General features: G+C 45.5%; 1 protein-coding gene across 8 annotated transcripts in view; it reads left to right on the top strand.

The window, feature by feature from the left end:
* The window catches only part of LOC139348509 (disabled homolog 2-interacting protein-like), a 145,878-nt gene extending 130,548 nt beyond the window's left edge, over positions 1 to 15,330 (top strand). For all 8 annotated transcript variants that reach the window (XM_070988689.1, XM_070988692.1, XM_070988691.1 and 5 more), the window contains 5 exons: positions 740 to 1,628; positions 5,196 to 5,333; positions 10,382 to 10,584; positions 10,673 to 10,760; positions 11,843 to 15,330. In XM_070988689.1, the coding sequence (XP_070844790.1) occupies positions 740 to 1,628; positions 5,196 to 5,333; positions 10,382 to 10,584; positions 10,673 to 10,760; positions 11,843 to 12,010 (1,486 nt within the window). In that variant the 3' untranslated portion in view covers positions 12,011 to 15,330. The remainder of the gene's footprint in view (positions 1 to 739; positions 1,629 to 5,195; positions 5,334 to 10,381; positions 10,585 to 10,672; positions 10,761 to 11,842) is intronic.
* The last annotated feature ends 291 nt before the right edge of the window (positions 15,331 to 15,621 follow it).

The following is a 15,621-nucleotide window of genomic DNA, read 5'->3' as shown; positions in this document are numbered from 1 at the left end:
CTGTCAAGGTAATCGTCTTCTGGCAATAAAGCCTCCATCTGCCGGCTGAAGGGAAGGAAGAAAGGGAAGGCGAGGAGACGAGGTACAAAGCAGTATTTATTATTATTATTATTATTTATTGCAGTATTTGGTTTTATATTACCAAAATCTCAAATTGGTTTTGAGATGATACAGCTTTTGACGGAAGAGCATAAAAATGAGAAGTCAGATCGCTGCCTCAGCCTCACTCGCTCTGGAATGACGGTTACCTTATGGTGGCTGATGTTAGCATCTTCTGGGTGCGTTTCTCTGCATAAAGCACGTTACTGATCCACTTTATTGACTTTATACTGACTTATTCACTTGTGCTACTGTGCAATAGTTCCAACCTTTTAGCTGAATGGTTGAAGGTTTGTCTCACTTGCTCTGTTATGATCACTGTCTTATGGTGGCTAATGATAGCTTTAGTGTTTAAGTCTCATCAGTTCATTGACTTTATGACTCTTGGCCAGTTATGCTGCCGTTATAATAGCATTTACCAAATGACTCTACTATTATTGTATCTGTTATTGCTGCATATGTTGTCAAGGACACTCCTGAAAAAGTCTTTCTTGGTTAAATAAATGTTGAATAAAATGTATTATTTACTTTTTTTTGTGGATCCACGCTCAAGGTTTTCAGTCGGTTTGGGACTGATCTTAATTGGCTGAGGTTTTAAATTCATGCCAGATTATTTTTTTTTTCCTTTAATCTCTTTCAGATTGGTTGACTTCACCAGGTTACCTTCCCCTACCCCAGAAAATAAGGACCTATTTTTTGTGACAAGGAGCTCAGGGATCCAGCCTTCCCCAGCACGGAGTTCAAGCTACTCTGAGACCAATGAACCTGACCTGGGCATGTCGAATGGCAGCAAGAGTCTGTCCATGGTGGACCTCCAGGACCCTCGCAGCCTGGAAGGTGGCCCAGGTCCCAGCTCCTCAGATGCCCTGGGTGAAGGTCCAGCCTGTGGTGGAGGCTGGTCGGCCAGAACCCCACAGGGGAACATCCCTGGAGGTCCCACCATGAGGAGGCAAGGTCAGACCCCCACCACCCTGGGCACAGAGAGCACCCCAGGCCGACCCGCCCAGCTTTTAGCCCCCCTGTCCTTCCAGAACCCAGTCTACCAGATGGCGGCCTGCTTGCCCGTGTCCCCTCGTGGAATGACCGACTCGGGCTCAGAGTGCCACAGCTCTGTCAGCTCCCACAGCAACAATGAGGACGGACCAGCTGGAGGAAAGCACGCCTTCTTGAACCACGGTGGAGGAGGAGGAGGAGGAGGAGGTGGGGGGAGCAGCGGGGACGAGTACACCAGGCGTTCAGGGGAGTTCAACCGCCGACAGCTGTCCCTCACAGAAACGCAGCACCAGCCCACCGTCCCCAGACAGAACAGCGCCGGCCCTCAGCGCAGAATAGACCAGCCTCCCCCTCAGAGCATCACCCGGGGTCGCACGCCGCCGAATCTGAACAGCGGACCCTACCCCCGTCCCTCCTCCGGCAACATGATGACATCATCCCCCGACTGGCCCGGCAGCGGCGCCCGATTACGACAGCAGTCCTCCTCCTCCAAAGGTGACAGTCCGGAGACCAAGCAGAGGGCCCAGCACAAACAGGTACGGGATTCAGACGAGGCCTCGACAAGCATACACATAATAACTGAGGACGATGTCCAGGACCAACTATTGCTTTCACATGAAATTACAGATAGATCAGGTTCCTGTTACAAAGCGCCAGTTTGTCTCGTAGCATGTTAAGAAAGGCTGTGGTGGGTGGACACAGCACAGATACTCTGCACATTGCGCCCTAATGAACTACAGTCATTGTGCGTGTAATAACAGTCATTTGCATACAGGCAGCTCATCACTTCACCACTGCTTTACTGGTCAAGATTAATGGGCTGAGAATGAGGGCGGTGGAGGCACAGTTAGCATCTTATTAACCAGCGATACATGTGCTCGCACGCGCAAACAAGGCAACACACGACGGGCCGCATGGATCCGAACAGATCCAGTACGTTGCTGGGTTCAGTGTGTCAGTGCGTGTAGTCACAGTGGGAGGTGGTAAGCGTACGTTCATTACTGGCAGGTCAGGGCTGGAGGCTGTAATTGAAAGCTCTGCTCAGTGGGTGCCTTTGGTGACTGAAGGGGAAAGCATCTACATATTAACCACAATGCTTTGCTCTTCTCTCTGTGGAGTAGTCTATAGGATTGCCTTTAGATTACTGATAGCACTAAACCCTGATTAAATTAGCATGTTAGAGGAAGTCAGCACACATATTTATTTATTGTTGGGTTTTTTATGTGATTATCGTTTCTTTTAAATGATCCTTTGGCTCTTCAGATGATAATGTCAGCCAGCTGCTTCACCGCTTTGGTCCAGACTGAAATATGTCAACGACTACTGAACGTATTGTTATGAAATGTTACACCTGAATTGTCCCCAGAGGATGAATCTGAACTCCATTTCTGATCCAGCGAGCTCTTCTTTAGCACCACCAGCAGGTCAAAGTCGTCACTTGTACGGTGAAATAGCTCCACATGGATCGAAGTGACCCCCTGACTCTTCTTCTAGTGCCACCTTGAGGTTGATTTGTGGTTTTGAGCGAAATGTCTTAACCACTGCTCAATGAACTGCCATTACATTTTATTCAGACATTTGTGTTCTCATCAGGATGAACTGGAAAGATTTTCATTTGTCCAATACTTTGATTTCTGATCAAATAGCTGCAAAGCTAATGAAATTCCCATCAGCCTCAGCTGCACTTTATGTTTAGTGCTAATCAGCAAATGTTAGCATGCTACATGCTAAGCTAAGATGGCGAACACAGCCGGTAGTATACCTGTTAAACAGCAGCATGTTAGCATTGTCATTGTTCCCATGCTGCTGTTAGCATGTGGATCAAAGCACAGCTGTGTCTGAGAACACCCATAAAGAGCCGCTAGCTTGGCTGTAGACTCCTAGGACACATCCAAAGTCTCATATTTGATATTTCCTCAGTCCTCACTTGAACCGAAAGTCGTTCTGGTCTGCCATCTTTGAGCCTGACCCAAAGCTCTTATTTCTGGCCCAAAGATGAGTCATGAGCAAGGATACACGAGAGCAGCCTTCACAGAAGTCTTTTACTGGCCAATATGCCCCCGTATTGGATCTCAATCACTGATTGGACGCTGCAGCTGATCAGATTGACAGATGACAGATTAAATTCAAGTATATCACTCCCGTTTGTTTTCTGATTGGCCATCTAGTTGCAAATCTGTGTCAGCTGTACCTCTGAACAACAAAAGAACTGCAAACAGCTTCTTCATTTATGAGAAAGATTTTTCTTTTCACAATCTGTTATTTCCCCCATTAACTTTTATTATGGGTGCAATTAAAGTCAGAGAGTGTAGGAGAGTCTGTCAGACAGCAAGCTACCGTTTTTACATCATTCGTCCTCCCATTCAGTCACATGAGGCTGATGAGCATTTCAATTTCCTGAAACAGTTAGCCTAATAGATGATTTCCACTGTTCAGATGCACCATAATCATATTCTGGGTTATTAGATAAAGATTTCACATTTAGAATATCAATAAATACAGAGGCAAATAATGAATACATCATGGAAATGCTTCCTGTGCCTCTGATCAGGACACAGCACACAGCATAAATACAGAGTGCAGGTTGTTATTCATGTGCAGGTGTTTGTTGAACAGGTAACAGAAAACACAGCGCACACGTGTGCAGACCCAAATTCATCAAAGGTCTCCACAGCTGCTAAAGCCGACTGACAGCTGATCACAGCTGCGATCGGCTGTCAGTCGTCATCAGAAACAGGCGCCGCTTCAAGTGACACTTCAGAGGAGAAGACGTCTCGTTTCTCCAAAAACAAATTTCTGCCTTTCTTTTCTCCTGCCTGTCACTCCATGCATCCTTGGTGGGAGGACGCAAGGAAAGGATGCAAGAGAGGGAAACTTGGATGCAGTTAAGAGACTTTGGATGTGACTTTAGTCTTGTTCATAGAAGAAGCCGCAGCCCACAGTATGTGTTGCTTTCAGTGACCCGCGGTCAAGTAGTTTAATGTCGTGGGTGACATACAGTCTACAGCACAACAGATAGAATCCCGCAGCTCCATAAAAAGTATTAAAATCAAGTCAAGTGAGCTCATGAATTGTCTTTCATTTATTGTAAATTTGCTGTAGGTATTAAATGAGCAGATTAAGGCTGATGGGAAAATTGTAAAACTAACAGTTAGCTTAGTATTAGACAATGAGAGACTCCAGCATCGACAGAAGCTTCACGTTATGTTATTTAGCTGCAGACGCGTGACTGCAAGCCAGCTGACAAGCTCAGGACACTAAGCAAAGTGTAAGTTATGCAAAAGACTGTGCCAGCAGCAACAAGTGGAGCGATGCTGATGCATGCATCATTTTTTTTTGGGTCTTGAATTGTATTTGTAGAGGCCTCAAAAAGACCTGAATTTGACTTTAAAAATAGTGCAAGAACCCTGTTCTATTAAAACCGCTGGATCTTGGTCATCAATGAATTACATTCATTAAATAGGTTTCTATCTTAATTCAGTCCGTCTGGATCGTAAATGAATTGTCGTCGGCCTCTAATGAGGCTGCTAAAGCCAACAGTGTAGTAGAGTTATAATGCATATTTTTTCCGCAGGCTGCCAAAAACTTTGAATTCTCGTCTCCTCTCATTCAATTTTGTCCATTTGCAGATGTTCAGATTCAGATATTTCAGCCTTTTCAAAAGCCCTCAATGCCACCGAGTGTGTTTGACTATAAAAACATCCTACGTTTGCTCTCATGCTCTGTAACAGCCCACAGCCGCTCTCTCCCCATCTGTCCATCAGGTAACTGGCAGATAGGGACACACACGCACTCCTTAACTGCTAGCATCTGCCTCCAGTCTGATTTCAGTTTCATCGTGTGACGCCGTGGGCGTACGCGCTCACACGCGCTCAAATCGGCGCCTCGAAGTGTGTGCTCCGGTGTATGCGTGAAGACAGGAGTGTGTCTCCATTCCACCTGCTGCTTTCAATCCGATCAGTTGGTGCATTTCAAGCTTATTTCTGTTGTTTCTGTGCTGTTATTGCAACCTGCCTCCCCCTTCCCCTCCCTGTCACTTGCACTCAGCTCATGAGTGTGTGTGTGTGTCTGTGTGTGTGTGTGTGTTGTGTTGGTTTTACTAGGCCCCCTCCCCAGTGAACCCCAGTGCGCTGGACCGCACAGCAGCCTGGCTTTTGAATATGAATGTGCAGTATTTAGACCATGAGGGGATGGAGCCCGAGTCACTGAGAAACAGAGAGGATCTGACTCAGGTGGAGAAGGTAACCTGCCTCCGCATCCAACCTTTGACCTTTACCAACCCCTCCTTTCACAAACCACCTCAACCTTCAGCCCTGATACTCCCGCTTAACTATCCCTCCTTTCTTTACCTCTCATTAGTCCCCACATTCACCTCCCTTCTTAAGACACCCTCTCTACACTTAATGATCTGCTCTATTTATTCCCATTGTGCCCTTACCTTTCCCCCAAGCCTGCGGTCCCTTAGACATCCCCAGATCGCTTCTCACAGTCATAATATGTGCATTTATAACATGAAATTGAGGTAAATAGGATGTGCTGTGCATCCGTCTGGCTCTGCATGCGACCCCATAATACCTCTATCTCCCATTTTTCCTGAAAATTGGCTTTTCAGAGATGTTCAGGCTGTTTTTTTTTTTTTCTGGGATTTTGCCATTTTTCTGCAGCCAGCGGCGAGCTCGCTCGTGGCCATCAACCGTAGGAAAGTCACAGCAGTAACGGCAGTTTGTAGTTGAATATTACAACAACCAGATTTATATTCATTATCAATTCATCTGCTGATTACTTTCCTGATTAATCTATAAAATGTCAGAAAATAATGAAAAGTACCCATCACTGTTTCCCGCAGCCTTAAGTGATGCATTCAGATGCCTCAGCCTGTTCTTTGACTGCTGACTAGCTTCAGCATGAAATCTTGAATTTTATCAGTAGTAATGATGTAAGCAGGGCTTTTCTTTTAGCATCTCGGCGAATGCTGATAACGTTGGCCTTAAATCAGATGCTTTAATCGGGTATTTTGACATTTTAAATACATGTGTGCAGTGTGTCCTCGTAAATGTCTTTTAGCAAAGAAGCAGAAACAACACTAATGGTTATTTTTAAAAATGTAGCTCTGGCTCATTTTTCAAAAACTGTCTAGAACTGGTTGTAATATGAATGTGGCTCTGCAGGTCTGTGATATTGAGAATGCTCTTAACAGTTAATAATAGCTAATAATATAGAAAGCATCATATAGAATTGAACTTTTAGTCTGCAGTGAGTCTGGCTCGTCAGCAGTGTTGGATTTTGTAGTTTTAACCTCTTCGTCCCTCCACCTCTAAAATCTCTCCCTCACAAGCTTCCCCCCTCTTTCTTACCATCTTTGGAATGAACCTTATAGCCCAAAGCAGGTGTGTGTGTATGTGTGTGTGCGTGCACATGCAGTACATCCACACAGACGTGCTGGTGTTTGTGTGCGCTTGCAAACGCTGTGTGTGAGAGACAGAAAGAGGCTTCTCTGCTGATTCCTCTGCCTACATTCCTGCCACTCTTCTCAGCAACCTTTACAACCGTTCACCCTCAGCTTCGGCTCCGTGCTTTGATTGGCTGCCACATTCTCCCTCTTTTTTTTTTTCATCCATAATGAATACAAACCTGTCATCCTAACACAGCTCGTACTTTATGGAAGCCAGCAGCCCAGGCAGGGAGAGCAACCAAAGAAGGCAATAACTTGAGTCCTAACAAAGAAGCCGCAGCCACCTTAAAATAGCAGAGCAGCAACAAGAGGAGGGTTGGAAAACAGTACATCCTCCACCGCAGCTGAGACACAGGCTGCAGCTAATGGCCCGTGCAGCCTGAACAATACGAGGCCCTGCAGTCGCCATTTGCCTGCACCGTACACTACTTTCAGTCATCTATAACAAATCAGGGCATGCAGTCGAAGGAGCAGACATCAGGACGTAGAAGAGAAATTCCAATAAATCAGATAATTTGCTCGTTCAGATGAGCGTGATGCAATTAGCATTTTTGCCGTTAAAAACAAACGCTATGCGAAATTTAATTTTCCAGTTGAGCACCGCCGAGCGTGAGGAAGAGGAAGGCTGGGTTGCGGAGCACATGCGAAACGGGAAGGCTGAAACACTGCGCCGTGCATTTTTAGTAACTGATGAATGTGACTGTCATCAGGAAAGATATGAGCTTTCATAGCATGAGCTCATACGCAGAGAGGAGGAAACGATGCATAATCATATGAAGAATTCTATATATTTAGAAAACACATTGAAAGCCGTTACCAAAACGAGACAAAGAAATCGTTCTTTACATTCTTCCGCTGTATTAGGTAACACGATGTCATCGATCGTCCATGTCATTGTATGATGTCATCCCTCTGCTTGCCCAAGTTTGAAAACAGTCGAGCCTTTTTCAATATTTGTCAGCCTCATAATCAGTTTGTTACTCCGTCGTCTGCTATATTTGGATTCCTGATTTTTAATTCTTCATCTTATTCTCCTGTATAGATATTATATTCCACACTTCGTTCAGGTGCTGTTAACACAGAAAAGATGCATTTTGGTTGAACTGCTTGTTTGCACGATGTGATTTATAACTGCATGACTTAATAATGCCAGTCGGCTTCAGTTATGGTGTTCTGTGGATTATGGATATACTTTTCAGACACCTTCTAGCGTCCTGAGAAAGATGTGAGTCCAGTGTCTGTGGTTGGAAAAATAGCCTCTCGTGAATGTCATCAGGTGTGACATCAGGCAGCAGCTGCAGGGATGCATCTGTGCAAACCGCCTTTGTTTTCCTCATTTGTCCTGTTATCAATATTCAGATGTGTTCATTATATTCTCGAGCGAATTGAATTTCAGCTGCGGAGACGCGACGGAGAAAAGAGACGATCGTCGTGTATCAATCAGTTAATCAATAGGACAGTTAGAGCTGTGCAGGATTGAAATCCTCTCTCTTTTGTGTCAAAGCACATAAATATTCATAAGATATGGGAATATTTCTGAAAGGTCAGTGATACAAAGGCACGGGGTTATACTTCAGCAAAACTTTTACTCCGCTAAATATTCAGAAGCTGTCAAAGTTAGCGATTGAACATATTGACGTGAGGTTAGGAGCGCTTAAACAAAGACGAGAGCGTCCGAGTCATTCTGGGCCTTTGGTTTGTTTCTGAGAGAGACGGTCTGACAGCTTCGACGGTGGTTTGATTTCCTCCGACTTGACCTGCGTCCCGTGTTTCAGATGGATAGAAAGGGAGCGCAGGACCGGGGTCAGGAAGAAGGTTAAAGCATGTGCCGGCTTGTTTCGCTTCTCGCATTGCGCGTAAGAATAAACCGGAGGTTTGAATTTAAATCAGTGTGTTCAAGATCATATCTGAGGGATTCATTCAGCACCATGCTCGACTGCAGCATCAGATGTTATAGGTCATATTTACAGGGGGTATATTTTAGCCGGGCATTTACATTATCGACACTGTCTTTTAGTTAAAAATCATCTTCAAAAATGTTTAAAAGTTTTAATGTAAACTATCAAAGGAAGCTTTTGTCAAGGAGCCAAATATTTCTGTTTGAGGGTCAGACTGTTTGGTTAGAACTAACGCAGCCAAAGACGTCATGGGACAGAGTAGACCGTGCAACAGAGGGGCAGCTGCAGATACAGTGGATGTCAGCGACTGCCAGGGGATCCAGAGCCGACGGATGTTAGAGAAAGAGGAGAGGAGCCGATGAGATAAAGCTCTTTGAGGTCACGCTTCCTCCTGGGACAGAGGGGGATGATGGGAAAAATGTCCCAGTGGTGGGCAGCAGAGTGACGTGTGACAGTAAGTGGAAGGCGAGGAGGAACGACGGACGATCCCGGCAGCGTCCTCGCTGTGCGTCACTGAACCTGATCGGCAGATGCAGGGTTGGTTATAATGCGCTGGATCACGCTCAGAGATAACACGCTAAAAAAATGTTCATATGAGTACTTTTGATTGAATAGATGGTAGTTTTATTGTTCCTGGAAGTGTTTTACTTCCAGCTGTTAGAGGAGACTTTTGACAGATTGATATTATCAGCGGGAAAGAAACATCAGTCAGACAGAAGCTTCACAAGACGAGCATTTTCCTTTAAAACTGCAAAGACAAGGACTTAAAGTAAAGCATACTGATTCCACCGAAGTGGAACGATCTGCTAACGCCTTTTAGTCATGCTAGCCCGGCTCTGCGCAGCGATTTGATGGATTGCCGTGAAATGCACTACAGACATTCATGTGCCCTTGAATGAAGGATGAATTGCAGTAAATGTGGCAGTCCTTTAACTTTTCCTCCAGCGCCATCATCAGGTCTGAATTTTAATGTCTTGTACTTCCATTTATGGCCACGTACATGCAAAGCTAATGACATTCCCACCAGTTTAAGCTGCACTTTTTTTTTTAGCATGCTAACAATCTAACCTGAAGCTGTAAACACGCTAAACATACTTGCTAAACTTCAGCTTGTTTGCATTGTTATTGTGAGCATGCTGTCGTTAGCATGTAGCTCACAGAGCTAGCATGGCTGTAGACTCTTATTCTCTTATCCGTGTGTGTAGCCTCGCTCTCACTGGTCTTTCAGCGACACGCTGGCTGACCACAGCATCCCTCACTGATACAAGAAATGTGTTTTTTTTATCCAGAAGAGATTTGATTCCCCCCCTCGCCTGAAGAAAACTCTCTCCAAAGCCTCTCTGAGGTCCAGCGAGAGGTCAGGGAGAGATTTTCTGGGCTTATTTGGCAGACTAGACTCCTACTACACTGCTTTCATCCCTCCCCTGTCACCTCCTCTCTGTCTTTATCCATCCTAAACTTCCTTTCTTTTCCTTTTCTCTCTGGTTTTTTCTTTTTGTCAGTTCAACCTCTCAACAGGTCATCGGTTTCAGGAAAAAGCTGAATTTGACACCGTTGTTCACTTATTTTCTCGCAGCGACAGCTTTGCCGCTCTGTGCTTGATTGGAAAGAAAAATGATAATTTGATTAAAAGGCGAAAAGATTTGGAGAGTTTTGCAGAGTGGTTATGCAGATGTTGTGCAAACGTGCAGTAATGAACACAGCTTGTAAATGAAGCGTGTGATTCCCTGCGAGAGGAGACAGAGACAGAAATCCTACCCAGGGACAACAGGACTTCAGCTCAGGCCTGATTGAGAGATTTCTTTTTAGTTCTTGTCATTTATGCTAATGAAGGAGGGGGCCCTGCTGTTAGGGTTGATGATGATGATGATGATGATGACGGTGGTTATCGTGGCGGTAATGATGAAAAATCTCCTCATCCCTCGGCTTCTTTGTTCAGTACCAGCAGGAGATCGCGGTGCTGCAGGAGAAGCTGCGGGCGTCGGTGCAGAAGCTGGAGGAGTACGAGGCTCGTCTGAAGGGTCAGGACGAACAAGCCCAGAAGGTGCTGATGGAGTACCAGGCCCGGCTGGAGGAGTCGGAGGAGCGCCTGCGCAGACAGCAGGACGACAAGGACCTCCAGATGAAGGGCATCATCAGCAGGTGGGGAGGAGAGGAAGACGATGTCGAAGGGCAGCTCTGTGCGTCTGTTCGGTTCTCGAGATTTTACTCCAGTTTGTCCTTTTTGCAGGTTAATGTCGGTGGAGGAGGAGCTGAAGAAGGATCACTCAGACATGCAGGCGGTGGTGGACTCCAAGCAGAAGATCATCGACGCTCAGGTCAGTGTCTGTGGATGCTCTCTGTCCACGTCTCTCACATTTGTATGGGCCGTCACTTGTGTCCTCTGCTCGAAGAAACAAAGGGTCACCGAAACACAAAGAGATGTTTAATTCATGCCGTCTCAGCTCTGGCATTGACAAGCTTGACTGGCTGAGCAGAAGCTCTCAGCTCCCTCCCACTCGTTTCTTACAAAACACACATTTACAAATGTCTTATCGCGTTCGCTGTCAGCATGTAGCTCCTCCATAATCCCTGTGCTTCTTATTCATATAACACTGCTTTAAAGACAACAGAAAAGTGGAGAATGCTTGACTGCAAAGAATTCAGAATGTTGATTGGAATATAATCACAAATTAAGCAGAGAATGATGGCGTAACTGTTGCCAGAGAGGATTAAACCCCGCTGGAGTGTGTGTGACAGTGTGTCTGTGGATGCTGTTTCTTCTGTAAGTGTGCATCATACACATGCAGACACACACAATACGAACGTGCATCTTTGGGGATTAATGTCAAAGTGATTTTGCAACTGAATGCGGGGGAAAACAAAAAAAAACGCTATGCTGCAACATGACATTAACAGAAACCCGGACGCGGACATGCAGAGGTGATTAATCTTCTCCACGCCGAAAGTAATGAGACATTGCATCTGCAAACAAACGTGCCACCGTACGGCAATAAGTTGTCTCCCTCGGTAAACAGGCAGAGCAAATGAAAACAAAAAAGCTCATTATGAAGACACGGAGGGAAGTTTGCTTCCCACGCTGACAGCGAGCCTCAGCCACACGAAGGCGCATCACGCGTCACCTTCGCCGGCGCTTATTTCTCTCCTCGGTACGAACGACACGAGTGGCAGAGGCCCGTCGTGTGAGTCACATGCAGATGTCTGCTGTCCAACGCTTGTCTGGCCTCAGGATTATAATCATCTCAATCAATTTAAAGTTTAAATATGTTGCAGAAAACAGCAAAAATAGAAATGAAACTCTCCCTGTTTCCCTACATTAGTACACGTTAATGCTACCGCAGCAGCTTTTAATGGCAGCTTGTGAGACTCACCCTCTAACTGTATTCATGTGTGTGTGCAGGAGAAGCGCATAGCATCGCTGGACGCAGCCAACGCCCGCCTGATGAGCGCTCTGACGCAGCTGAAGGAGCGCTACAGCATGCAGACTCGCAACGGCATCTCCCCCACCAACCCCACCAAGCTGCAGATTACGGAAAACGGAGAGTTCAGGAACAGCAGCAACTGCTAGACAGGCGGGCGTCTGCCCAGGGCGAGCGCCGAGTGCCTGCTTGTGTACAGATTTTCAACGAGAGGACGTCGACCTGCGTGCATGGATGCATGCCTGTTTGAGTGAGCGCGAGGGCGTGCGTGTGTTTTAAAAAGGGGACGCTTCTGGAAGACATTTCCACTTTTTGGACACCGGTGTAGGAGCGAGGCCACCGCTCTGAGGGGGCCAGCCGGTAGAGACAGAGAGGTCACCAGACGGCCTTCGGCGGGAGGGTGACGGCCACAGGAAGCGGGGAAGAGCGTGTACATAACGAGACTCAAAGCTGTCCATCAGTCAAAAACTCTGCCAGTGGATGTACGCGGCGGTGGGGCAATTCGAGACCCTGCTCAGCCCGGGACGAACCACTACGTAACCACACACGGTCCCCCTAGCAGCCCTCCTGTCTCTCTTTTGTCCCCGTCCCCCTTGACGTCCACTTAAAAACACCAACAGGCGTGGAGGATTATCACTTTAGAGGATTACTTTCTCGTGCTTTACTTTAAAGTCACTTACCAAATAGGAGCTAAAAAATAGATATTTTTAGTCCAAAAACAATCTTCATGTCCCTTTTCACTCCTCGGGTGTGTTCCTGAGCGTCCCGCGGACCCCCCACCCCCCTACCCCACCCCTCCATCCCTAATGTAGTGCACTTTGTGAAAAGCTATTGGTACATGAAACGCCTTAAGGAAGGAACACACCTCGATTTTACCCCACAGCTCCCCTATTTCTGCAAAAAAAGGCACAACTCATACTGTGGATTTGTAAAGGTTACAAAAATAAATTGTACACACTTAAATGTATTATGAACACTAAAGTAAATGAATTCTATGTGATACTATATTAATGAAATTTAATATAGATGTAAGCATTTCTTTTTTCTTCTATAGAGTATACACACATATCTATATCTATATTTGATAATCTCAAATATAAAAGCAGCCCTTTATTTAGGAGTGAGATCGAGTTTTATTTTTTCTTCTCTCACGATGAAAGACTGTAGTGTGTAGCTTGCTTTCGAGCCCCTGGAGGAGGAGGAGGCCACACGGAGCAGTGACGAGCACCGCCGCCTCAGTCATCCCTCAGACCTCCATGACGCTCCACCCTTCACGTTCAGCGCGCGCCACGTTCGAGAGCAACGGCGCCGTAGCTTTGCACAACTTGCACAGTCAAGCCATCGCTGCTTCTTCTTCTTCTTCTTGGTGCTCGTCACGGCTCTGAAAGACAGATCGGTTGAACCCAGATCTTGGTTTGGTCTCGAGTCACGTGTGTGGTCTTCTCTCTCCAGTCGCACAAGAGCTATTGAGAGGCGTGTTCAGACGCTCCCTCATACTATACACTGGACTGGTGAGCCGTCGCAGTAATGGCCTCCTTAGTTACAACGTTTTCTCTCTAACTGCTTTGTTTGTCAGTGGTAATGAAGTATGCTGCATCCAAACTGTGACTCTATTAATCCTAGTGGCATCATCTCTCTTCTTTTCTTACTCCACCCTCCTTCATCCCTCGTTCTTCTGAATGTGAAGATGCTCACTGGCAGTCGGTCTTAACATGAGGTTTCGGTCCTTCCGATCTCTTCCTGGCATCGCTCTCATCGCTCCATCCCGCCATGGCATTTGTATTTTGTATATTTTTGTATTCATTTCTCCCTGACCTGTAACAGGCTGCCTGAGCCTCTGCATGCGTCATCCTCGCCCTCGAGCCGACCGTAGCCTCGGTATCACCACTTGTTTTCTTTTTGTTGCCAATTGGAAGGTGATGATGATGATGAATGGCTTGCTGCAGACATATACAGTGAATATATGATAACTGAGTGTATTGAGAGGCAGGACAGCCTGGGAAAGTGTAAATAAAATGCTCACACTATTTTTACCTAATGTTAACGGAGCTTTTTGTAAATGTATCTCGTGCTCAAACTCTGCTGTATCATTATGGATATTGTAAATACAAAATAGCTCAGTCGGTCATCTGTCCTCATATACAGTTAAATTAACCTGTCAGTGTTCTCCCTGTTAAAGCTATTGTTTTTGTATTTAGGCTGTAATATCACAAGCCAAAAAACTGATTAAGTAGGAGTTCGACTCTCGGGAAGTCGCGGAGGACGCCTCGCTGGTCCAGTCCCAACAAGGTCCACAAGCACAATCCTGTCTTTCTCACCAGTCCGGCTCTATGCACTTTTACGTTTGGTGGTTGGTGTTTATAATTAGCTTTTTTGTCTTCTTTTTCGCACAGCGCCTCCTCCGGGTGTTTAAAAACGTGGCAAAGTTCAAAACCGAAGAAAGGGATTTTTGGTAACTCGAGCAGAGCTTTTTAAAACAAGAGACGGGGTTTCCCTCCTCATCACGGCTCACCAGATGTTCAGTCCTCCAGCTGCGGATATTAAAGCGAGACTGTGTGACTTCAGACAGAGCAAACAATGCCTTCTTGCTCTTACAAATAGTTGAATTCATAAACAGTAAAACACACAGTGGCTCAATTCAACATGCTAACAAACTTTGCTGCTAACTTGGCCTGTTTTAAGAAGCTTCTGGTGGCTAACTGTAGCTAACGTTCACTGATTGAGTTCACTGACTTTATGACTCCTCTCCACTTGTATTATTGAGACAATAGCATAGCTTTTCAGCTAAATGCTAAACTACAGTTAAACACTAGTCCTAACAGTCGCAAATTTTGATGCTAACGTTACAGCCTGACTTGGTCGTTATGACCATGTAGCTTTTGGTGGCTAAGGTTGGCTAGATTTTACTGTATAAGGCTCATTTGGATTCAGTTCACTGTTAGAATAGCTTAATTACTAAATTGCTAAATTACTGACTAGGGTTTAGTCTAACAGTAGTTTAGCCGAAGTTGCACAGTCTTGCTTTAAACTGCAGTGTACGATAATAAAAGCTAGCTGGTGTAAAGCCGTCGTGCACGTTGCATCAGCACACCTAAAAAAAGTAAATAAAACACTCCAATGTTGGGCTTTCGGTTCATTCCTCCCATCCATGCTCCCACCTCAGCTCTACCGCATCAGTCAGGAAACCATGAGCTCACTCTTCATACACTTCAGCCAGTCCGACAAAAGATTAATCAAAATATAAAGCTATAAATAAAGTAAAAGATGTTGTATGTTTTCTATTATCTTGTAGAAAATACTTTTGTAAGTATGTTGAAAGTATAAAGTATTTGCTGGATTCTGCTTCCTTTGACGACAGTGACAAAACAATAATGTACAGAGGAATTTGTGTTGACAAAATGTGGCTGTGCAATTTATGTACATTTGCAACTAGACCTATTAAAGTTTTATTTAGCTATTTTAAAATCTCACCCTCTTGTGTCTGTCTCCCGTAGACTTGCCTGCATTGTCCTCTGCGACGCTTTGTTATGATGAAATGTAAATGAAGCTTAATTTGAGCGCATGCGAGATGAATCACATGTTCATTAAATACTCAAGGAGTCCTAGATAGATGACAAGCAGCTCGAGAGAACATATGCTCAGACTGGAGGTCCAAAGGCAGAGCGGAGGGTGTGATGGAGGGATGTGACAGGCCGGTTTGAGCAGTCCCACTCCTCAGCGAGCCTGACCTACATACTGCCTGATTGTTATTCCCCACAGT

The sequence above is a fragment of the Chaetodon trifascialis genome, chromosome 20, assembly GCF_039877785.1.
Source record: "Chaetodon trifascialis isolate fChaTrf1 chromosome 20, fChaTrf1.hap1, whole genome shotgun sequence".
Classification (NCBI taxonomy): Eukaryota; Metazoa; Chordata; class Actinopteri; order Chaetodontiformes; family Chaetodontidae; genus Chaetodon; species Chaetodon trifascialis.
The sequence above is the reverse complement of the archived record's forward strand: the minus strand, read 5'-3'. Positions and strand labels throughout refer to the sequence as shown.